The sequence below is a fragment of the Lutjanus erythropterus genome, chromosome 18 (genome assembly GCF_056507025.1).
Source record: "Lutjanus erythropterus isolate fLutEry1 chromosome 18, fLutEry1.hap2, whole genome shotgun sequence".
In the NCBI taxonomy this organism is placed as follows: Eukaryota; Metazoa; Chordata; class Actinopteri; order Lutjaniformes; family Lutjanidae; genus Lutjanus; species Lutjanus erythropterus.
Genome location: NC_139334.1, coordinates 20714601 through 20739715, shown reverse-complemented (window position 1 = coordinate 20739715; position 25115 = coordinate 20714601). Strand labels below are relative to the sequence as shown.

General features: G+C 36.8%; 1 protein-coding gene and 1 long non-coding RNA gene across 2 annotated transcripts in view; both read left to right on the top strand.

Moving 5' to 3' along the window:
- Positions 1 to 25115, top strand: part of LOC146310997 (uncharacterized) — a 51688-nt gene that overhangs the window by 22022 nt on the left and 4551 nt on the right. The window lies entirely within an intron of this gene.
- nkx2-1 (NK2 homeobox 1) lies at positions 1408 to 5180 on the top strand. Its single transcript, XM_084742265.1, has 2 exons — positions 1408 to 3049; positions 3896 to 5180. The coding sequence occupies exons 1-2, from the start codon at positions 2683 to 2685 to the stop codon at positions 4576 to 4578; spliced, it is 1050 nt and encodes a 349-aa protein (XP_084598391.1). The 5' UTR covers positions 1408 to 2682; the 3' UTR covers positions 4579 to 5180.

The window sequence follows — 25115 nt, the reverse complement described above, 5'->3', positions numbered from 1 at the left end:
TTTCATTTGAAATAATAACAGTAAGTAACTTCCTTTTTTAGTTTTCATTGCACACACTTATTTTGAAGTTGCTCTCTGGATTATATCATGTACTAATCAGTTCATAAACAACAACCTGAAGCCTCGATAACAAAGTCTCGGTAGCCTCATACCCGCCACTTCAAAGTGTCCTCATTATTCTGAGGAATTAGTCGGAACATTTGGACTAATTGCCGCTAATTGGCCATAATAGCCGTGTGCCAGAACAGTAAAAAGGTACTGATTTAGATGATTAAGAATGTCTTACGAAATTCTGTAATTAAGGAAGGCATAAGCAAGATTTACCTCGGATGCAGAAACATGCTGTAATTTTAATTGCCTGCGATTATATGGCCTGTGAATTATGCGCACGTACAGCACCTCGGCTATCATCCAAACAATTTATTCTAACTGTAATATTTAGGCTTGGACTATATGATAATATTGCTTCATTAAAGATAATTGTAAGGCAAGGAGGTATAGGTTGTTGTGATGTGTATACTGTGCAGGGCTCCATGCAGCTCTGCAAACAGTGTGCAGATTATCCTGCTGTAACATGCCGGCAGCCGTGAAATATGCAGCCAGAAAAAAACTAAGGCTGATGATCCCCGTGACAAACTGTCAGTGATCTGCATGTCACTGCAGTAATGGGGACTTTTACTCCTCCACACCCTGACACTGAGCCTGCAGGCTGCAGGTTGACCGCGTGTTTCTGAAGGCGCATCATTAATTTGAGCAAAAAACAAACAAACAAGAAAATAAATTAAAAATCTTCCGTTTATTTTATAAATGTAACAGGGAACACATGTTTAGAGTCACAGTGGAATAAAAACGAGCACAATATTACACATTTTTGTGTCTGCCACCAGAAGACGCTGTGTTTCTTTAATTCCTGTGTAAAGAAATATCGGCTCAACCTGCAGCCTCAGACTTATTCTGCTGGGAGCTGCTGCTGCAAGACTGACGTTAGACCTCCCGGCAAGACCTTTCAAACCACAATTTATTTAAAATATTTGCTTGATTTTTTTTTTCCGGTAGCCATACTGTAAATTCAGCTGCGGTATGATCCTGACATCCACAGATTGTGTAAGTTAGAAGTTATTGTATCAATTTAATTCTTATTTACTAATATTGTGTGACAGTAATTTTGTAGTGGGATAAATTGGTAGCCGAATAGTGATTTGTAGTTAAGGCTACTGATGTATATTACTGACAAACATGTAAAATAAAAAAAAAAAACATTGTTGTTCGCTAAAATAAAATTACGCACATTTTTAAAAGAGTACTGGTGGTAGTGGCCGATTATCGTTCCAAATATAGTATTAGTAACAATATATTGATAAAACCAATAATAAGAAGAAAATATTAAAAAATATATATGATATTATTCAGGTAATGCACTATTTTGGGGGGTCAGAAAAATGTTTTAATTCCTGTTTTGGAGTGAAAAACGCAGAAAAGGTCACCTAAAATCTGTGCGTAAAAGTGCACAGAATACCATTCCTTGACTTCAAAGCTGGTTGGATGAAAGCAAAAATCTTTCCTTATGCTCCTGTGTAAAATTTTAGAAATTAGATATGATTGAGTTAAACTGCTGTGGCTCCTTGAGCATTAAGGCGAGATGCTACTGAGGGGCTACCTGGCGTTGTGCTGCAGGAGAGTACTTGAACGCCGTTAACTTCACATGAGAGCCTCTCCTGCTCCGCACTCTATTTTGTTTTTTCTTTTTTCTTTTTTTTTTTTGTTGTTTGTTTTTTTCACTCTTAGACGAGTGTGTGTGCATCTGAATTTTTAGGTAACACGCTGCTTGCTTGCGTCCAATGATATCAAAAGAAAAAAAGAAAGAACGAGGGGGGTTAATCATTTACGCAGCCACTTAACACGCGGATGTGTATTTATTTACTTATCAGTATCAGTCAATTTCCCTCCCCGCAAGTGCACTTTTGCATGTCTGAGTACGATAAGGCATAACACAAACAATCCTGCAATCACTGGAGGCCTCTCATGGCCATTAAAAGTCAGTAGTTCAACTGAGGAGTGGTTCTCCAACTCTCAAGTCCATATAGGCCTCCTTTCATCAAGAGGCCCTCGTAAACATTACTACAGTTAATAAAGTGTATTGTGGTCAGTGCAGTCTCAAGGTGCAGCAGCCGTGCGTGTGTTTATCAGCGGCAGCAACAAGTCACAAACTCCAGCAGCTGCTGCAGCAGAGAGTCCGGACACACCGCCGTGGATGGATGGATGGATGGATGGATAGATGCACATTTATGATCATGTAGCCGCAGTCAGTCGGCGCTTATGTTATTGTTAGTGGGAGGGGAGCACATGTCTTGTAAGTGAAATTACGCTCCACCGAAAAGGAGGCTAGAGCTGTTTTGTATTGTTGCCGATGCCCCGCCTCTGATGGTAGCCTTAAACCTGGCACCCAGCTAAAACAAACCAAAGCCAGCACCGAGCTCCCACTCAATCCAATTAAGGCGGACTTGAGGCGCTCTCCTACGTGTTCATCTACCAGGATCGACGTTGAGACAACAGGAACCAGAGGGGCTTTGGCCAAAAAAAAAAAAAAAAAAAAAGGAAAAAAAAAAAAAGAGAGAGAAGGGAGAGGAGAGAGAAGGAGAGATTGCCTTGCCTTCTAATTTCTCCCTCTCCAGCCCCAGAACAATGTCGATGAGCCCTAAGCATACGACTCCTTTTTCTGTTTCCGATATCTTGAGTCCCCTTGAGGAGAGCTATAAGAAAGTAAGTATGGAGAATAACAACTTGGGGGCACCTCTCACTTCTTACCGGCAGCCGCAGGTCTCTCAGGCGGCGATGCAGCAGCACCACATGGGCCATAATGGGACTGTGTCTGCGGCTTACCACATGACTGCGGCAGGTGTTTCCCAGCTGTCACACACGGCCATGGGGGGCTACTGTAACGGCAACCTGGGCAACATGGGCGACCTGCCGTCGTACCAGGACGGCATGAGGGGCAGCACCACGGCCACCGGCTGGTACGGAGCCAACCCAGACCCGCGCTTCTCCACCAGTGAGTAGCCTGCACCTGTATTCTGACTCCAGCTCCAGTTATCCAATGCTTGAAATGCAGTTTTATGTGCATGCTTCGTGTTTATCCTGCATTTTTTTTAGTGCTTGCTGTATTGTTCCTGTCACCTGTGCGTATTTGTGCGCCAAGGTGGACACTCTCCAAACCTCTCCAGTTTGATCCGCTTGGTTTTAATTTTATTATTGGAGGGGACAGAGATGAAGCAAAATCACAAATTTCATTTCATACACGCCGCGCAACATTTGGGAAAAATACGAAAATTCCGTCTAAGCGCTGCGCCTGTTCAGGATAATTTAATGCTGAATTTATCACGTTAATCCAATAATAATGCTGTCAGTCATGAGCTATTGCTAATTTGTGCTCAGAGGTTTAGTTTACACAATTTGACAGTTTGATAATGTATGAATATGGACTTCGATACGCATTCAGTTTGTTTTTTTCCTTTCTGGACAGGTGCACCTGCCTCTTTGGGAAGTATTTTAAGACAAATTTTTTGTCATGCTCGTCAACATGCAGACCATGTTGAGAGGCACTTTTTTGACAGCCATGAAAATAATTATCATGGTTGGAATAACATGAATAGCGAGTTGTAATGACATTACGCCCCCCCAAAATAAATCAATTGTCTGACTCAAATCCTATTTTCTTTTTTCACATGCTTTTATTATAAAAAATTGTATCATACATGAAATCTAGATTTTAAAAAATGCTCAGTTTTTCTTTTTAGAGCAAATTCGAAACGTGTTTTTTAAAGGCAAAGTTATTTTTGCATTTTCCAGGTAAAATCAATAATTTCATCGTTGTTAATTTTCTATTTTTTGTCCTCAGTTTCTCGCTTCATGGGCTCATCGTCGGGCATGAACATGGGCAGCATGGGCAGCCTCAGCTCCCTGGCAGACGTGGGTAAAGGCATGGGCTCCCTGTCCAGCACCCCGAGGAGAAAGAGGCGAGTGTTGTTCTCCCAGGCGCAGGTCTACGAACTGGAGCGACGCTTCAAGCAGCAGAAATACCTATCGGCGCCGGAGAGGGAGCACTTGGCAAGTATGATCCACCTCACCCCGACCCAGGTGAAAATCTGGTTCCAGAACCACCGGTACAAGATGAAGAGGCAGGCGAAGGACAAAGTGTCCCAGCAGCAGATGCAGCAGGACGGCGGCTCCTGCCAGCAGCAGCAGCAGCAGCAGCAGTCCCCGCGGAGGGTGGCCGTGCCCGTGCTGGTGAAGGACGGGAAGCCGTGCCAAGGCAGCGGCCACACGCCCACGTCCTCCGCGCAGAGTCACCACCAGCAAGCGGGCAATGTCATGATCATGTCCAACAACACGACGGGCCTCGGGCAGCATCAGAGCCAGCAGGTGGGAAGCACGGGGCACTCTCCAGATCTGGCGCCACACTCCTCCAGTCCGCCGTCACTGCAGAGCCAAGTGGCCGGCCTCTCCCACCTCAACTCCCCGGGCGCAGAGTACGGCTCGGCCCTGCAGTGTTCAGCCCTGTTATACGGCAGGACGTGGTGACAAGAAATATGATTTAATTCTTCTATTTAAAGAAAAAAAGACTTGCTTTTTCTTTCAAGACTCGACAAGTTTCACTGTAAATGTGCGCATTTGAACAAGAAGCCGAATGAAATCGGTGCAGCAGCTCTTTGAATTCTCACCTTTTTGGAAGGAAATGTGACTTAAATGGAAATGAAGGAGAAAAAAAAACAAACACTTTTGACCAGAAACTGCGGATGTGAAAGTCTTTGGATTTATTTATGTAAATTATATTGAGACAAAAGAAGAATCAGCAGTCATATAGGCCGCTTTAGTTGGGAAAAACCTGAACAGGAAGGCATATACACTAAAACTGCTGTATATGGGTGCTGTTAAATCCCCCCTCACAAACACACAAACACACATGACTCTGATTTATAATAGAATTTAATGTAAGCCGTAGATCTAGCTTGTATATTTCTGTAAAAGGTTTGAATTTTAGCTATCTGTTGTACAAAGTTTTTGACGCTATTGCCGGTTTGTTGTCGTTTCATTGGTATTTGTACGTTTTATTTCTTTGTAACTTATATAGATATTTGACTTACTACAAAACAGTCCTATTAATAAATTATGGAAACAAGACAGTTCAGCTTTTTTGTGAAATATGTCAACATATGGCAACAAATGGCGAAAATTTTCCATTGGGGGAAAATATATTTAGATAAAAAAGAAAACAGTTCGGTATTTATTATTATTATTATTATTATTATTATTATTATTATTATTATTATTATTATTATATCAATTCTTATATGGGAGGGAAATGTGCAGCATTTTTTTTAAGTTTAAACAAATTCAAGAACCAGGTGTCCATATTGCCAAATAGGTTTAGTTTTGGCGACCTGACAAGACTAAATACTTTCTCAACGCTCGGGCTCTTATTCTGACATGACAATTAAACACTGGAGCCTATTTTTCCTGTTTTATTCTGTGACTAATCACACATCGCTCAGGCTTATCGTTAAAGGCTGCAGCTCACACAAGCCCTGCAGAGTAAACTCAGCCTTTATATGCAGTTTTTTTTTTCTTTTCTCTTTTTCTGTGTGTGTGTGTGTGTGTGTGTGTGTGTGTGTGTGTGTGTGTGTGTGTGTGTGTGTGTGTGTGTTGAAGCGCTGGTGTGTGTTTTTCTATATGCTGACTGTGAGTCAGAAAGGTGAGGTCTGTCGGCTCCCAACATCAAACACAAGCGCTGCGCAAAGAACAGCTTATCGATGAAAATCCCTGATCAAACAGCGCTGTTCTTCTCAAATAACTGTCGGCGCGGGGCTATCAGCTGGTTTATCAATAATCAATCAGGGGAATTGAAAGGAAACGGCGAAACGCTGTTTGTGTCCGGTGTCAATAACAAACCAGCACAAACATTTAAAAAAAAAACATTAGGGTGTATTTTACTTCGCGATGTTTTTTTTTAAACGGCTGCAATAACGAACACACACAACCAGTAATTTATTTCTCTTTAGGTGAAGGCTCTGTAAATATAAGCTATAATAATCATTAGGGACTATTCTCCCGCCACCTAATAGCGCTATAAGTATTAACTGTAAACAATGTGGTTGCTAAGCGACCGAGGTAACGACAGGTGATTTTCGTTTATGGCTGAAATAAGTTGTTTTCAATTCAGTGTTGTCCTACAGCTGTAATTTCAAATAGTTTCGGTTTAAGATACAATTCAGCCTGACTGGATTTATTTGACACTGAAATAATTTGATCAAAAATGATATTTTTATTTTTAGAGTTTTAGCTGAAGGTCTGGATTCCACAACCAAAGAAACTAAAGACGGGTTTTAAATCCCTTTTTTTTAGTTTCTTTTTCCAGAAAACGTTGCAATAGCTTCTTTTAAAAGTAGACTCACGGATTTGTCCGAGCTGTTCTTAAATGCAACAAAGATGCCAAGACGTCAAACGTTTTTGGCTGATAACTCGTCGCTAGCAAAGCAAAATTATTACAAAATAGTAATACTTCTAGTGGGTCATAAGTGATAATTAAAAAGGATTATGTTTTCATCTCTGTATTGTTTTTCTTTGACAAAATGTTGCACATTAGGGGTTTCAAACGCAAATTTTGAATAGCATACAAAATTGCTGGATATTTATCCACTGTTTTGAGATTACTAATAATTTCTCTATTAGTAATAATTTATACATGGGCCAGTTGTGTAAACGCGTGAGCTGTTTTTAGGTGATGCATTTTTTTTTATTATTATTATTTCAAATTTCACCAAGACAACTTGTTTTGGAAGTTCTTCAAGCTTTAATTCAGACGTAAAACATGAACGCAAACGCCTCTTAATCTGTTAACACACAGTCTAAATATTCATATGTTTGGTCTGTCATTGCCCCAGAAATAAGTTACAGAAATACCTACTTGTTAAGCTAAAAAAACAAAACAAAAACAACAATAACAACTAGAAGGTGTGTGTTGTTCAGAAGTGCCGTTGATAATCGCTCACATGCAGGTGCAGGAGCTCTGCAGGCCTAGTTTGCACCTCTATGTTCGTCTTTTACATGGGTTCACTGATTTTTCTTGCACATTATCCCGTATTTTTATGCTGTCCAGGCTGCATTTTCGGTCATAACTATAGAGATATTGTGTTGGAAAATTATATTTGATCTGCTGCCTTATCTGCTCATATTTTAGTGTTAATAGGCTACAACCTTTAAGTATGCTTTTCTCTTTTGAGGAAACCCTTCAGGGTTTGGTGCTGTGGCTTCGACTCGGACTCAGCAGCACCCTTTCGCTCTCATACTGTCATTGTTGTGTACATGGCGTATTATAATCTTTTTTTTTTCTGGAGTGAATCATTTTGACGTTTAACTTTACAAAAAAAGTATTTTTTATCTCCCCAACATCATGAGGAAAAAGAAATTTGTTTACCAAAACTGGAAACTTCTTCGCCTCTTCCTTAATCTGCGTGTATCACTTTAAGACAGCAGCAGCCTCGGTTTTAGGCCACCATGCAGCCTCCAAAAAGCCCCTTTGCGGACTTTTAAGTGAAATCTTTCCAGCATCAGAAACTATCTTCTATTAGGTATTTTGCAGAGCTGGTTTTGTTCGGGAGAAAAGTGAGAACTTTGGGATTACATTAACATGTCTTTGGCGCGGTGTGTGGTCTTTGTGTGCAGCTTGTAGCTGTTGAGAATGACTTGTTGGAAGCGTGTGTGCTCTCATCGCTCTCTTTTGTACAAACCCACAGTGCAACTCCCCAAGTCCTCCTGGCTTTATGGTGGGCTGGTCTCTATGAACCCCAAGCAATTAGTACCTAATCTCAAGGTAATCATATTTGAGTTAGTGCCTGGATGTTGAATTTTATTCGCCTGTTTAGCTGCAGGATCACTTTTGGGTAATGTGTGGCATCCAGAAATCATGTTTTATGTATCAGTGGACAGTAGTTAAGATTGAATTTCAAGTTTAGGAAGATAGCAAATATGTGTGCGTCTTAAAATGAAGGCTGCAATAAATTCAAGGAGACAGCCAACAAGCTGGAGTTTATTTAAATCTTGACAGTGGCTTCGCAAATTAAATCGTTTTGAAGAATGAAATTAGATTTTTAATTAAACTTTACTTAATTTTTCTTGATTTTCACTTTTTTTTTTAACCAAAATGATGCATTGTAAGTTTATTTCCAGTGCATTCTCGCAGTTTTAAGTAAACTTGTTGTCTGTCTATAGTGCATTTAGTAAATGACACATTGTCAGATACTGCAGATTTTAAAGTATTAAATCACGTTAAGATGGATGTTTTTGCACCATTAGTGGCTCTTGCAAAAACGATAATTGCTTCCTCCAAAACGAATCGCAAATTTTAATTTGTAAGACTGAATAAAATTTAAATGATACTCTTTAGAAAGAGACTATATCCAAAATCAAATCTGAAAAAAAGCTAAAATATCAAGAGCAAAATATTAATATTTAAAAATATAGGCGTCTGTGTTGTTAGATTTTAAGTAAGTGTGATTTCTGACATAATATGGATGAATTTAGCGGATATCATGTTGGATTAACACTGCGCTATGATTTTATTCCTATGCGAACAAGACTTAAATAAAAACAATAAAGCTAATTTGAAAATTAAACCGATAACAGTGAGTGGCTTTTAGTAATTTAAAAAATGTTATGATGTATAGTTTCTTTGTTTTTTTTTCTGTTAGAGATGTAAGAGGCGAACTTGGTGATGTCAACGCTACTGAAAGAAATGTATGAAAATTAAGACTAAGATGGACAATGTTAACTAAAATGTGTAGACACATCGCCTTCATAATTAGGCAAAATCAAGTCCAATCTAAAACATTTGTTAATAATAACCAGAACAGAACTATTCTCCAGTCTCATAATAACTTTGTTTTGAGATTATAAAAATAATCCTTGTTTTTCTTTTAAAGCACAGCTTCTCTCGTACCTCTTTCTTAAGTTCCTAAACATTTCACTGCAGCAGGCCTGAAGCATTCATGTGTATTACAAACAGGACAATTACACAGCAAACGCAATCATCCCCTTTGGTAAATGTTATTGTCAGCTAGCAGCAAAAATCTTTAATTGTCCTACGTTTATCTGGTTCTTCGAGCCATTGTTCAAAGAGCGCAAACGAGGGTCATTTGTGAACTGAAATACTTTGCATGCAAAACGGAGCACAAGATGCTGTAATACTTGACCTTTCAGCATAATTGTTGCAGGCATGAAATGCAGCATTCAGAGCTGGCTGAGTGGAGTCTTTTCTCTCTCCCTCCCTCTGATGAACAAAGCGCATTTTATACATCTTCGGTGTTCATTTGGCTTTGTTTCTTTTGAAGAAAATTTCTCTGGGACTGGCTGCAATTTATCTTCATTTTAATAACACTGCTGCCGTGCGGAAAATCGGCACAAATCACAAGATTTCTCAATTCAACACTTCACAATGGACTTCATGCTAAGCCCCCCCCCAAAAAAAGACAGAAAACTTGTAAATGGATGTGTTTATCAGTTTGACATGACAGGTCTTTAACTAAATGATGCTGGACAGCAGGATTTCAACGTCTTGCTCAAGGACACTTCAGGAAGACAGTGATTGCTGCAGGGGGTTGGATCTTTCACACTGGATGTTAATAAAGCGACTTCTTCAGTCAAAATTTACAATGATGTTTTAAAAAAAATAGTTTAAAAAAATCCTGCCGAATTTTATATCGTACCTTCAAACCCACAATGACTTAGAAATTGTCACAACAACTGAAGTGATTTACACCTGCTTATTTATTTGTGAACTGTGCTTCAGAATCACAACAAACAAACTTGTAGAATAAACTATTTTTATCTGTTTATTTTATTTTACTGTGCAGGGACTGTGCACATTCACAAACAATATGTTATAGTTAGCCAAGAGGCTATTTTTCATCTGTAATCTCAGCTGTTACAAAGTCACCCCAAAAAACAGAATACAAGATTAAAATTACAAAGTTATTCATCTTTTATGATTTATAAGCATGCAGAACAATAAGGGAAAAAAAATGTTAATAGAAACATCATTCAGGACATCCTAACACTAGACTGTCAAGTACTATTTAAAACATGCAACAAAGATGCTCATAAAACAACACATGCAAAGCAAAAATAATGAGGGATATTAATGTTAACAGAAACATGGACTAAAGACAATACTAATATATTAATTTTGCCTGATGAAAGCCTGGGGCCAGACACATTTAAAAGTGAGTACAAGTTATCGTCTGTGTACAGGACTTCACTAAAAAAAATATTATAGAAAAGCAAATGTGTGAAAGTTTTGTATTTAATAGAAAGAAAGGCTTATTTTGTCACTTGCTTGCTGTCTGTTATTGATCATCTTTTTCACATGAAACAAAATAGTCCAAAATGTATGGACAATAACCAAACATAACCAATATAATATTTAAGTAAATACAGGGAAGTTCTAACTCTTGAGAAACTATCAGGTGTAAACTCTTCATTGTTGGTGATTAATCTTCTCCTTGTTTATATACAGCTCTTAGTGTTAAATGTTAATATTCTTTGCAGATTTGTATTGAAAATCACAGTTGTGTAGACCTATGATGTAACTATTAGTGATGGCACACCTGGAAATTTAACAGTTTCTATCGCTCATGTACCTTGAAAGCCTGAAATAGCACGAAATGACTGTTTCTTTTTGAGGCACTTTTTCCCCACTGATTTTGATGTACTTTTCAAAGTAACAGAACTATGTTGTCTAACCCCGTCTGGTCACTCGTCAGACAAACCAACTTGCTGTTGTTTCATTCGCTTTCTGCACAATTGCAGATTTGTTGTCATCAATTTGTAAAGACAGAAATTAGAATCGGATTTTAAGCGTATCATCTGCATAGAATATAAGTCACAGTGAAACAGACATTGGTATATTAAGCTTCAGTCTTTTTTATTTTTTTAGGGTTTCGTTTGAGAGAGTTTTAAATGAAGTCTTCAACATGTGATTGGAACGCAAAAAAAAAGTAGGTGTGGCTTGAAGATTATAGCTGTGTAGAAATATAGAGCCTACACATTCTTTGAAAAGCTAAGCAAAGTCTTTGTTAGTTGAAATCCAAACATATGCCTCCACATAAGATATTGCTCTGCTAGCTACCCACTGGCCAACGGTTGGTGTGATATATGTTGGCGGGGAGTGGTTACATAAATGTGGCCACATAAATGTAACCACCTCCAAGTTCAAGATGAGTCATTAAAAACACTTTTAACATTTTACAGGAAGAGAAAATAGAAGGATTTTGATCTGTAAGGAATACTTATAAGATATTTCTTTTTCTAGCCTTAACAAAAGATAAATGCATAATCAACACAGGGACACTGGTTTGAAACTTGGAAAAAATGTATTTTCAATTTCACTGTCCTCACAGTAAAAGTCTTAAAAGCTGATTTACATGATATAAAATCAAGAGACAAAAAGTAAAGTTAAAACAGTTGCATAGCCCAGGGGCATGCATCTAAAATTAGAAAATAACTGGACCAAGAATTGAGCCCTGTGGTACCTCATATTTAAGAGTGACAAAAACTAAAGAGATTCAGTCTTAGTATCCGAGCCAGAAACTCTTGGTGCATAAAAAAAACGGTTGATGAACATGTTCTTGATCTGTGATCTGGTCTTTTTGTGTTTTGATGAAAAAAAAAAAACCCAACACAATAATAGCAGTCAGTATTTCAGCCTAATTCTGTCTATGGCATCTTTATCCCAAGCTGACATCCCTCAGTAATTAATGGTCAGATTGCAACCATGTTCAAGATTAATTATGCTAATATTTAAAAAAAAAAATGCAAAAGAAAGACAAACATCTCCAACAAAAACACTCGGAGCAATGACTCTTACTCCCAACACAGACTTACCACCTTCGTCACTCTCACTCTTGACATCCATTTGTCAAAATCATGTTGCAGGCAGAGAGACATTTTGGTGCAGAGTTGCTGTTTCAGGCAGACAGAGTTGGTGTAGTTTGAAATTTTTGACCCAGTGGAGTTTAAGTCTTAATCTCAGCAGGATAGCATGGCTTCCACTGAAGTTGGAAAATGAACCTTGTTAGCTTATTGAATTCATTTCAGTTTGTTAGAAATTGTGTCATTCTGCTATTTTCTCTTCTAAGTCCTGGGTGTTCTGAACATGATGGGACTCGGTGATATTGAGGACAGGGAGCTGATAAATGCATGCAAGAAGTTCAAACTAAGTAAAAACACACAAATCAGATTAAGTATATTTGGGTCAACTAAAACATAATTAAAGACATTAATACTGAGAAGAAAGCAATTAAAGTGAGGGTTAAGATTTGATGTATGACAAACTGAGGGTTGTACCTCAAATGAAGACATATTCATCATTTATGTACAGAGATAAAGTCATATCTTTGAGGTCAGACATTGTGGGTAGTTTGTATGAATATTTAAACTTAAGCATTACTAAGACGAAAACAGCTGCAGATATAAGACAAATCTAGAAATATTGCTCAAAGCACCACAGCTGTATTAATATTATGGAGGAAACACTGTGCACTTTCTGCAAAGGGTCTGTGTTTTAATTGGTGTCAGTTTAGGGGTCCTTTGATGTGACAAAGTTTGATAACCACTGCTCTAAACTAATGAAGTACTTTCTTGGTTGTGTCCAACCACGTTAATACAAGTCAGTTCATTTTCATTGTTCAGAGGTTAGTATTTGGATTTGTTTAATATATTAAAATTAGGATTGGAAAATAAGGTTGACAGATATGGTTGATTTTAAATGATATACTTTGATCTTAAGTTCATGCTTGTATTAAAATTTGCACTATGACAAGCATTAGGCACCAAGAACTTTCAGATCATGAGTTTTACCAGATTCTAATCTCATGAAGATTGATGAAGTTAACCGGACAACCCAGAACTCCCTCAACATGTAATTTCAAATTTCAACTGAGGAAAAAACTCGTTTGGAAAGTTATGTCAATAACTTTTCAGAGATAGATACCTGCAGAAAACGTGTAGCTCATGACAAGGAAATATGAAAACATGATGGTGGCAGCAATACTTAAAATCAACTTTGTGCACGTCATTTTTTTTTCTAAAGTACAAGTGTAAATTATACTTCACATGTATAAACAAAGGGTGTGAAGTTTAGTTTAGTCCCATCTCCTTTCAGCTTCTTGAAAAATAGGTTTTCTCCTTTGACTCCCCTTGCAAGCAGAGTCAAAAACATACTTTGTCCAAACCATTTGGTATCACTGATGGTTCAGGTTTTTTTTTTTTTTTAAAACCCTTTGAAATCACCTATTCCTTTAGCACGCCTGCTGCTTTCAAGCGTCTCTATCAGCTTATTCCAGAGCATCCTATAAACCACTTCACATAATAGGTGCAAACTTTTTTCATCTGTTCCAAAGTACATTTTTTAACCCCATGAGCTGTTGTCCATTTAATAGACTTACAGTGGAGTCTGACCGATATATCGCTCAGCTGATATGTTTTTTTCTACAGAACGTATAATGCAGAAAACAGTGCTTTTAGACATAGCAAAATGGGGACCATTTACAAGGATAAGAGGAGCTTCCTGGCAGGTGTAAATGCTGAAAAGCTGTGCTCTTGTTTTACAACACTCCCATAATTGACTGCTGGTAAAAAAAAAAAAAAAAAAAAAGTCAGCAACTGACTGATACTAAACACTACTACTGGTGTTTATTTGGCTATTTATTTTAATTCCTTTCTGCAGTTGGTTGTAATATGTCTATGTTAAATTATTTAAAGCCACAATGAGGAGTTTTTATGGTTGATTATGATGTCTCTGTATGATCTACATAAGCTAGCGAGAGGATTGTCTTCTTCTGTGTTATTTTCAGTTTCTCGGTAGGCTTCTCTGAAATAAGATGAAACAAGTCTGCGTTACATTTTCAGAGCCAAAGTTACAGTGAGCAGTATATTAGTTGGGGAAAAAAAACAAAGCAGGAGATTTTTATTCAGATAATTTAATTCATTTATTTTTTTTTACATTTTGTGATTATTACAGTGGAAACGCTGATGCTTTTTTATACAGGGGCCTCCAAAATCAACAAACTGTCAACAAAATGTGACTTTCACATGTTAAATAAAATATCATATTCTTTAATAAAGTTATTTCTTTAGTCCTATCAGTGCAAAATCGGTCCACAATCCACATAGAAAAAGTCTACTTTTGTTCCAGCTCAGAAATTCACTAAATCGGGCACCATATTAGTAATCGGTGGTATCTTCTCCTCTAAATTCGGAATCGAAACCCCACATCATACCCCATACCCAGGCTTTCAAGTGTTCATTCATAAATGAAACATTTGCTTTTCTTTGCATATTTAAGCTTTCTGGCTCCAGACTGGTTGTGACAGATGGACCCCTCCCTTAATAAAGAACCCTTTCTGACCTGTTATCAAAAGGAGGTTTTTCCTCGCCACAGTTCCTGCAGTGCTTGCTCTTGGTGGCAGGGGCGTATACATCAAATTCAATCTAATTGGCCACTCCAAGTTGAATAATTTCAGTAATTTCTTTTGTCTGCATTTTTTAAATAATAAATGATGAAAATACAAATATTCTTCATAAAGGAATGAGGAGTTTCACAGCCTGAGGGTACAATGGAGGCACAATTTCCTTTTTAGGACTCAAAGAATTAAGTATTGAAGCTTTATATAATATTTGTATGAAGTTGCTCTGTTGTGCTGTGATTAGTTTGAAATTTTAAACATGGGAATAAGAAACTGTAATATATTGTACTGTTAATAATAAAAATATATATACCACCCCTGCATATGTCAGTGCCCCACTTGGGCCACCTCTGTGAAAAAAAAAGTCTGGAAAAAGCCCCTTGGTGGAAACAGTTGGCTTTATAACGAGAACAGTCTAGACATGCTTTATTTGAAAAGTGCCCTGAGAATACTTTGTTATGATTTGGCGCTACAAATAAAACTGAAATTAAATACATGAATCACACTTATTAGCACAGACCTCTAGACTTTCCTCTCCAAACTTCGAGGTTAGGATTTAAATCTAGACCACATTAAATTTATTGGGCTACTTCAACCTGAACAAGGTTTTTTTTTTTTTTTTTTTCATGAAAGGTCCTCACAAGGGCAGAAATTCAAGAAAACGCGTGTGTTTCTGTGCGCGTGCGTGCCTGAATGTGCGCGTGCACCGAGTGTGTGTGTGTGCGCGTGCTCCCGTTAAACATGCCAATTAGAGGAGGCCAGACTAAAGCGGAGTTGTCATGTCTGTGTACAGTAGCAGCAGGAGTCCTTTAGAAACCAACGAGCCATCACTAACCCCGTTAACAGCAGACCCTCCACACCGACCCGGGTCCCGCTGCTCGCTCTATAGGCCCGCAGCAATAACTTCTCCATTTAATGACGCTCTGAATAGTCCAAGGCTATCCCTTTCACGTGCCACGACCTAAAGTGAAGTTAAATTGACCTGCATGCCATAAACACGAGGGCACTTTACTTATACAAATTATATAATAGTTTCTTTCTTTCTTTCTTTTTTCAGAGGAAAAAGACCTAGAAAAGTTTCACATCAAAAGTAAGTTCACTGGTGGAAAGTGCAAACTGTATTCAAGCATTATAATTAAGTGCATATTCAAGTTACTTGTACTTTTACTACTTTATACTATACTCCACCACATTTGAAAGGCAGTACTGTACGTTTTACTTCTCCATTTGTCAATTGTTTTATTACTACAGATATACTCAACACTATGAAGTAATCAGCTCCACTTTGTCCAACTACAGCATTTAAGTATCTCTTATGTATTAATATATTTAAAATAATGATGATTCATTAATTGGACTGGGTGTTACAAGTCCTAAACAATGATGGGATTATTATAATTCTGCATAATTACTTTAAATACATTTTATACTTCCATACTACTGAGTAAAATGTTGATGCAGGACTTTTTTCTTGTAATGGTGAATTTTCATGGTGTGGAATTGGTATTTCTTCCACCACTGTTTGAGAGTGTATTGTGAAAAAACTATAGTGATACTGCTGAGTGAGAAATGCTGGAAAGCTTCTATAACATTAATGCAAATGTCCAGTTATATATTTTCTAGAGTCTGACAAATACTGGAGTTTTGGGGCTGATGCTGCTATGGAGTAAAAAAAAAAAAAAAAAAAAAAAAGATTATTATTATTATTCTTTATACAGACTAGAGTATCAAATATATATGCATACAAAGACACTTTTTTTTTTTTGCAGTGATCAAAAGTAGTTAATACTTGTGACAGAGATATACAATGGAGGTAGGATATTTTACAGTTTTTCAATAAACTTTATTGCCCAAAATTATACTGAAATAAACTTTCACAGGTATTTTATTTATTTATTCATTTTTTGACTGTAAATAAAAAACACAGTGCAAAATACATACGTATATAGTAACCCCGAATTCAGAAAAAAAGGTTAAATATACATAAAATCTTGCCTAAAGCTAACAAATAAAAACAATCTGAATTATGTTCAGTTAAAAACTTTTCACATATCGGACAAAATATGCCAATACAGATATAGACTGATATAACTGTGAGAGGCCAATATCGGGCTGATAGTACTGGTCAACAGATAAATCAGTCAGTTAGCTGTTACTTCACAAATTAAGATTTTACCATCTGACAGTCTTAAAACATATCACTACAGATTACATAGCACTATATGACATACTTGTATATGACCAGTTATTATCGGTTTCCATGCTTTTACTTTTGATAGTTTAAGCACACTTCATTGCTAATGATTCTATACTTTTACTTGGTGTTGATAGACTACTGATTAGATAAGGCTAATGCTATATTTTAAAAAAACAAAACAATATAGTAAAAGTCACTATAACATCATTTAATACTTTTGCAGGAATTAGTTATCAGATTGGATTGCATGCACATGATTAAAATGAAATAATAAAATAGTGGCATCCGCACTTTCATTGGCTTATAATGAATATTTGATTGAAGTTGATGGTAAAAAATAAATAAATAAATAAATAAGTAAATAATAAAACTTTACACATGCTCCCAGTAAAGTGGGTGAACTTGAGGAAAAACCGTGCAAAATCTAATAGTCCACCCATCGGTCCATTGTCCAGTGTGACTGAATGGGGCAGCTACGTCTCTTTGCAGGAAAAAAAAAAATTCCTTGAATGTTACTACAATAAGCAATCAAGATCCCAAAGCGTGCGGACATTTGACAGCTTAATGAGTTCGGGCTGCAATCACTTTAAAGAAAAGCCCTGGTCTATTTTAACCCGAGCAAAACACGTCTGAGCCGAGCTGAGAAAAGGCTGCTGCTGACGGCTCGTCCATTTAACTCACAGTAAAGACCCACATAACTACAGGTTCATAAAAACACGGGGTGGAGGTGGATGTAAATAGGTCTTGTATATTAGGACCTGTTGAGACTTGCGTGTTTTGTTCTGCAGCCGCGGGGAGGGGGGGGGGGTGGGGGTGATATTTGCCCCCCTAATGAAATATGTCATTACGAGGAATTCATGCGACACAAAAGGGGCGACAGTCAAAAATTGCCCCACTGCTGTTCAGTAATTACATAGTTTGCCCTGGCAGCGCCTTCAGGCAGGTGGCTGGTCCATCATGCAAATGGCTTGGCTGTGCCGACATAATTAGTCACTGCGAGCCGCTTAAATTAACAATTAGCTAACATGCAATTCTGTTCACAACGCGGTAGTTCTCTTTTTAGGCCAATTGTCACTGTATGCTATTCCGGTGGCTGAATTGCTCAGTAGGATATAGCCTATGTGATTTCTTACTTGGTCAATTTACGGGCTAAATGAACGGAAATCGACAGAATAAGGCCTTATATCCTAATCCCCGTGGCACATTTATGTTAAACACCGTCAGAAAGCCTATATATAACATCTCAGGGGTGTCAGGCTGACAGGCAGCTCAATGAGGGGGTGTCAGGTGTTGATGTTAAAATGGCAGTTTAACAGAAAACAGCGGTGTAAGTGAGAGTGAATCGGACTCACGGAGGCCACATGCTGCGTCTCAGCCAGCCCCAAAAGGTTCTGCTTTTCTAACCTCTCCACTGATCCCCTTTGCAGCCGGCGTCCTAAACACCGCAGCCTGACTGCGGGCCAATCACGGCCCACCCACTCTCTCATTATTCTCGCTGCCCTCCGACATGACACGGGAACAAAGTAGACATTAAGCAACATTAAACCCTGGGATGGGAGTAGTCAGGAACCCGTTATCTCTTAATGAAGGAAAACACATGCGGAGCGATACACATTGCGGAGTAATCAATAGAGACGCCGGACAAAGGGGAATCGGAGCGTCCAAAAAAAAAAAAAAAAAAAAAAAAAAAAGGAAATGCAAATCAATTAGAATCGTTGTTTGCTTTGAAACCGTTGAGTCTATTTCCATTAATTACATGTTCATTAAAAGTAATTCGTCTAGGCTACACAACAACAACAGTTGTCTCCTCCTTGTCCTTTTTTTTAAGGGAGTGATGGACAAGATACTGGCTGGGGTCCAAGTCCTTTTTTTTCTTTCTTTCTTTTCTTTTTTTTTTTTAGCAATTTAATCTCAGTCAGTCTAGCAGTTTTTGGAGCAAATGTTTTAAGCTCAAAATAGCCTTAAAGTTATGCTCGAGTTGGTTTTTAACAACTCAAAAATTCCATGTTTACCAGTTTTTAGCTAAAAACCAATTTGTGTAATTTTTATAACTAAGGATGTAACAATATTGTGATACAGCATATACCTTCTCTATGTGGTATCAGACTGTTACAACGTGATATTACATGGTCAATTATTTTATTTTATTATTTTTATTTTTATTCATAAAAAAGATGCTACTAACTGATGCGTGTTTTTTTCTTTTCTTTTGTTTTTTTCCAACTAGGCAAGGCAATTCATGCCTTCCTTTTGTGCATGCTAAGGTCATGGCTGGTTATTTTTAATTTTATTTTATAACAGAAAGAAAGCAACAGTTGTCTCTTCCTTGTCCTTTTTTAAAAAAAAAACAGAGTGATGGACAGGACACTGGCTGGCATCAAGTCCTTTTTTTCTTTTTTTTTCTTTTTTTACAATTTAATATCAGGTAGTGTGGGACTTTTGGAGCAAGATGAGTTTCAGGCAAAAATTTCTAATTAGGGAAGGAACAATATATAGAAGATAACAATATCGCAATAAAAAAATAGTCTCAATACAGTACTGGACTGTGACAGTATCTACCGTGAAATTGCATGGTTTATTGTTTTATTTTATGAATGGACTACTTTTTTTCAAGTTGTAATTTTTTGGTTAATTTCCTAAAATCATGATAAATATATTGCGGACTTTTCATTGTGGTGTTATCATACCTTAAGTTTTTTGGTATCATTACATTCTCATTTGTTTTAGACTGCAAACTTCTTAAATTTCTTTTAGAGGGATACATGTAGAAAAGTTTCACATTAAAAGCGTACTATACAATATTAAGAGCTGTGGTGGGAAGCAACTAAGTACACAAGAAGTACTGTACTTAAGTACAAAGTACTTGTACTTTACTTGAGTTCTATTATTTGCTACTTACCCCATCAGATTTCAGAGGTAAATATTGTACTTTTTACTCCACTACATTGATTTGATAGTTATAGTTTGTTGTTAGAATACTTTACAAAATCATAATTTAATCCATTTACTAACTTAAAGTAATTAAGTACATGAGTACAAGTACTGTACTGACAAATTTACTGTATTTTAGTACCAATTTAAAGTAGTTGTACTTTACTAGATGATCTCCATTTTTTGCTTCTTACCCCACCACATCCAACAGGGGATTACTTAACTTTGTACTCCACTACATTTATTTGACAGTTGTAGTTAGTTGTTACTTTACAATTTAAGCTTTTAAAACATATGCGCAACATAAACTATACAACACCAAACAAAGTAGTTAAAATGGGCTCCACCTTGATCAATTACAACATTAAAGTAACTCTCACATATTAATACATCAATAATATACTTTGTAACTTTAAAAAGTCGCATTGACCATACTTATCATTAAAAAGCAATATGTGCAACACTTACAATGTAATGTAATGATCTTAAATATAAATGTAGAGTACTTGTAATTGAGCATTTCCATTTTTTGCTACTCGAACAAAATATAAAATCACTTTGGGCCATTTCAGTATAAATATTCTGGGACTTCACATTCTGTCAATGTAATTTACATTTGATTTTAGAAAAATCATGTTAGTCATCATATAAAATTTGTTTAATGGTATTTTTTGATAGAAACCATTTAATTACTTTTAACAAACATGATAAGATGCAGATATTTTAAAGCCACTATAAGAAACCTTCATATTGTTGATTTTGGAGGCCCCTGTGGATAAAAGCGGTACTGTTTCAATGGCCATGACCACAAAATATAATGTCAAAAATACAGTTTTCTAAATAAAAGTCCCATCGTCTTTCTTTTAGATGTCTAAGGTTTTACTCAGTGTAACTTTGGCTGATAAATAGACTGATTTCATCTGATTTCACAGAGAATCCAAACTTGTGGCAGACATTAAGAATAACTACACAGAAATACCCGATCTTCTCGCTGATGGTCTTGTTTGCTTATGTAGGTCATTTAAAAGCATCACGATTAAACTGAGAGTTTCATAATCAGTTAAAAAGTCCTTGCAATGGGTTTAATCTAATATTTCTTCAAGAGAAATTTGCCATATTATTAAGATGCATTCAATTGATGAGGTTAATTTTTTGAGTGTACTCCATCACATTATAGAGGTAAATATTGTACTTTTACTCCACTACATTTATTTGACTGTTGTAGTCTGTTGTTACTTTACAAATTAAAGGACCAGTGTATAAGATTTAGTGGCATCTAGTAGTAAAGTTTCAGACTGCAAACTCCTCGTCTTACTGTAGTTTCCCCTGCCTTGTGCACATGGCAGTGTAACATAGCGAGCTCTGCAGAAGAGGAACTGCACACTCTCTAAATATAAACAGCTCATTCAAAGGTAACAAAAACACAGTGCTTCTTATTTTCAGGTGATTATGCACTAATGAAAACACACTTACGAATATTATACTCCATTTCTGCCATATTCTGCCAATGTATCCCTGTAAATCTTATATACAGGACCTTTTAGCTTTTACACACAAAACATATGACCATATTACTTTACTTTAGATAAACTACACAAAAGTAGTTATAATGAGATCCACCTTGACCAACTACAACATTTCAGTACCTCTTTCATATTAATACATCAATAATAAACTGGAATAATAGCCGGAAAATCATGTTTGAGTCCATTTTAAGCAACTTTAAAACTCCATGTCAGCCATTGTTATGATTAAAAAGCAATTTATGCAACACTTATAATGTACATTCACACTCATTTGTTTTAGACTCCCTACTTGCTTATAAAAAAAACCCATCTGAACTCTGTTGTTTAACCAAGTGTTATGTTAAAATGTCATGTTCTACCATCATGATCAGTATGCTATCTTATCTCCTTTTTACACAATCAGAGTTGCTTTCACCAAAGGCCCACAACCTCTTGTTGGTTGCTATAGCATTTTCAAGCACCATTCTGCTAAATCCCAACCCCCACATAGACCTGCTCTGCACACTTGTAATAAATTATCCTCAAGTGAAACGACTAAAACGAGCTGGACCAGAGCTGGACAGGGCCACTTTACTGAATCACACCTCATAAACATTTTCATTTTTGTGTGACTTGACCCCCAAAGCTTTTATACAGCCAATGCGGTGTGTCTGGGTCTTTCAGCGCATATCCTCTAAACCTTGCCAACTCTATGGGCCTACTGTTACTGCAGCTCTTATCTGCCTGCTGATGACTGATGTTATGCAATCACATTTTGCAACAGCGGTAGACAAAATCTGTAGGCGGCTGGCTGGATGCATCTCATGCCGAGCCTCCTCCTTATCCTACAGCCTGAAGTGCAAACATATGCGTCTGGAACGCCAGTGAGAAGAGCGCTGATTTTGTTGATTAATTAAAACATGCTCCCCCAAAAATGGCCCCAAAAAGCACACGTTCACAATGCCGTACCACCAAGTTTAGTGGTGAACAAGTGGGAATTTGAATCAGCCTCTTTATTCTATGAGCCCCATCTTTGCCAAATTGAATGCAGATTGAAAATAATTTTTCAGCTCTTGACTTCAGCTATTCACGGCTCTCTGAATTGGTTCTTGCTACTGTCACATTGCCACACAAATGTAAATAAAAGCATTTAAGTCTCCAGAAAAATCCTTCAAATGATTCTGTGGCTGCCAGTTCAAATGTGCATAGAGAAATCAAAGATTTAACAGTGTTACATTACTGTAAATAAAATTGCTATATTGAATTAATCATGAAATCCTTTACTCATTCTCTGGTTAGTATTTTTTAAATGTGTATCAGAGTTTGTTTTTACAAAAAAATAAGTGACAATCCAACCATAAATAATGAAGAGATCAGGTGAATATCTTTACTTTTGCAGCACCTTGCCCTCATATTGTTAAGTAACTGTAAAAAAAACTGTTATATTGAATTAATCATGAAATCCTTTACTGATTCTCTGAATACTATTTTTTAAAATTAGTGTTGTTGTTTTTTTTGCATAATATACACTAAATAACACCAACAAGCTAACCATAAATGATTAATAAATTGCCTGAGTATCTTTATTTCACATTTTGCAGCACCATACCCTGCAGACAATCACTGCAGTTGTACGATTTTATTAACCACTTTTTACCTTAATATATGTACATATCAATGTCTGCAACAAAACTCCATTTGTGCTCACCTCCTCCAGTGGTTTCCCAGTGCAGGACCAGTGCCTGCTGTGTTTTGGCAGGAAATCAATACAGGGGGGAAAATCTGTTCTAATCATCTGTACATTTACCATCACAATCAACAATCAAAGCCAAGACCTGAATCTTTATTTGTAGGCCTGAACTGAACAATTTTCCCACTGTGAAAGGCAAGCTAAATTAGAACCCTTGGTTCCTGTTAGTAGCTCTTAATGGCTCTGATTTGTGAACTGCTAAATGAGGTTATGTAAATTGATCCTGAATGTAGGCAGAGGCCTGCAGGTGACAGGTGCAGTCAGCTGAAGGTGGGGGCAGGGATGGTGTCATGAAATGAGGAGGGGGAGGAGTGGGGGAGTAATATAGCAAGATGTATTTGCAGGGCCACCAGGAGACAGATTCACACACTGAGGTGAGACAGATTGTCTGTGGGTGAGTGAACACTTACAAATATTCAAATTCCAAGAGAGATGTTTTTTTTTTTTTTTTACATTATGTTATTGAATACAATGTACTATTATATAAGGATTGAGCAACACATACATCAAATACCAGAAGTGGAAAGTAACTTAATTCATTTGCTCAAGTACTGTACTATTTTCACCATAGGTAAACAATTTTTTAAGGGCGATATAATAATGATAGGAGCAGGAAAAAGATAGTTAGCCAATATCCAGCCTCCCTAATGTCTCCCCTTGAATAACTGTTGAACTGAAGGTCTATGTCAAAGAAATAAATAAAGTAAATTAATCAAGAATTGAACATCAAAACCCTAACCCGCTGTCAGAGCCAAGGTCAGCACCCTATGCACTACAATGTTTACTTGAAATATAAAGAATAACACTTTATTTTATGCATCATATATAAAAATTTAATAAATAGTTCATAACACACTGTAATAATGCAGTTACAAACAGATATAAGGCCTTTTTAAATGTTCTTTGATGTAGTTGTTAACAGCTTTAACTCATGTGAAGCATATATAACTGAGTACCATTATATAAACATAATATAATACAGCACTGGAAATATGTCTTCATAGAAGAAGTTCAAATTTTTTAAATTACTGTACATTAATAAACTTAAAATGTCCTTATAAGTACAATGTATTGTGTGATAAACAATATCTTAACTTAGGGGTACTGAGAGTTTTTGATCACTTTTGGGGTCACACAGAAAAACCCATTAACTTGTCTGGTTTGTTTTTAACATTTCAAATTCCTTGAAGATCGAATTCACCTGTTTGCAGATAAGGCAGATCACTTTTATTTTTCCCCCCCGAGGTCCAACAAAGTCATACACAGTTTAATGCGCTCCAGTATTAAATGTCGGCTATTGAAAGTGAAAGTATTTAAAATGGACCATAGATAATTTAAATGTAATACATGCATGTCATGTCACATTCAGGGTCAAAATGTTTCTGAGGGCTGACACTAGTCGACAGGCTGAACTTTGAGAAACATTGTCCGATCTTTGGATACTGCTTATAGCTGATAAATAGAGGGATTAATGTAAAGTGTTAGCAGAAACAGTTACTAATCACTTTGTGGATCAAACATTTAAATACTTTTTATATGACCAACTTAGAAAACATTAAGCATTTTAAAGACTGAACTGCAGCCGCTAAACCAATTAAAAAGAGCTCCACCTCAGCTAGACCAAATACTGTGTACACAGTAAATTCTAATAAAAATATAATATATATTACATAATATTAATGTATATAACAGCACTCTGACAGGGGTTATTCTGCTACATAATGAGTACATCAGGTCAGTAAAAAGTCATAATTATAAATCTGTCTGCTACTTCAGCACCACAGACAGCACCATAGATTTATCAATACACATCACAGTTAGGCTAATGATATTTCAGAGCTGTGGTCGGGGTCATAGATTCTAACTTACACCTACTGCTTCTACTTTTAATACTTTAATTATATATGCCTTCTAATACGCTTTTGTTTGTACTTCTGAAGAAAATTATTAATGCTGGATTTTGAAGTCTAATGGTGTAGTTTTAATCGTGGTATTGGTACTTTTACTTAAGCAAAGGGTCTGGATACTTTTTCCATTTTTTATGGAATATTGAAACGTTTCCTACCATACTCATGCAGATGACACACAACTCTACATAACAGTGTCACCACATGACAACAGTCCCCTACATTTGGTAAATTAGTGTACTGAAGAAATCATAAGCGGATGGGGCAGAATTTTCTACAACTGCCTATGGAAAAAAAAAAGACTGAGAT

Bases quoted from the DNA above. Each gene is read 5' to 3' on its own strand.
- nkx2-1 (XM_084742265.1), top strand. From the start codon at position 2,683: ATGTCGATGAGCCCTAAGCATACGACTCCTTTTTCTGTTTCCGATATC. The intron at 3,050-3,895 runs GTGAGTAGCCTG...TTTTGTCCTCAG, and splicing joins AGACCCGCGCTTCTCCACCA to TTTCTCGCTTCATGGGCTCA.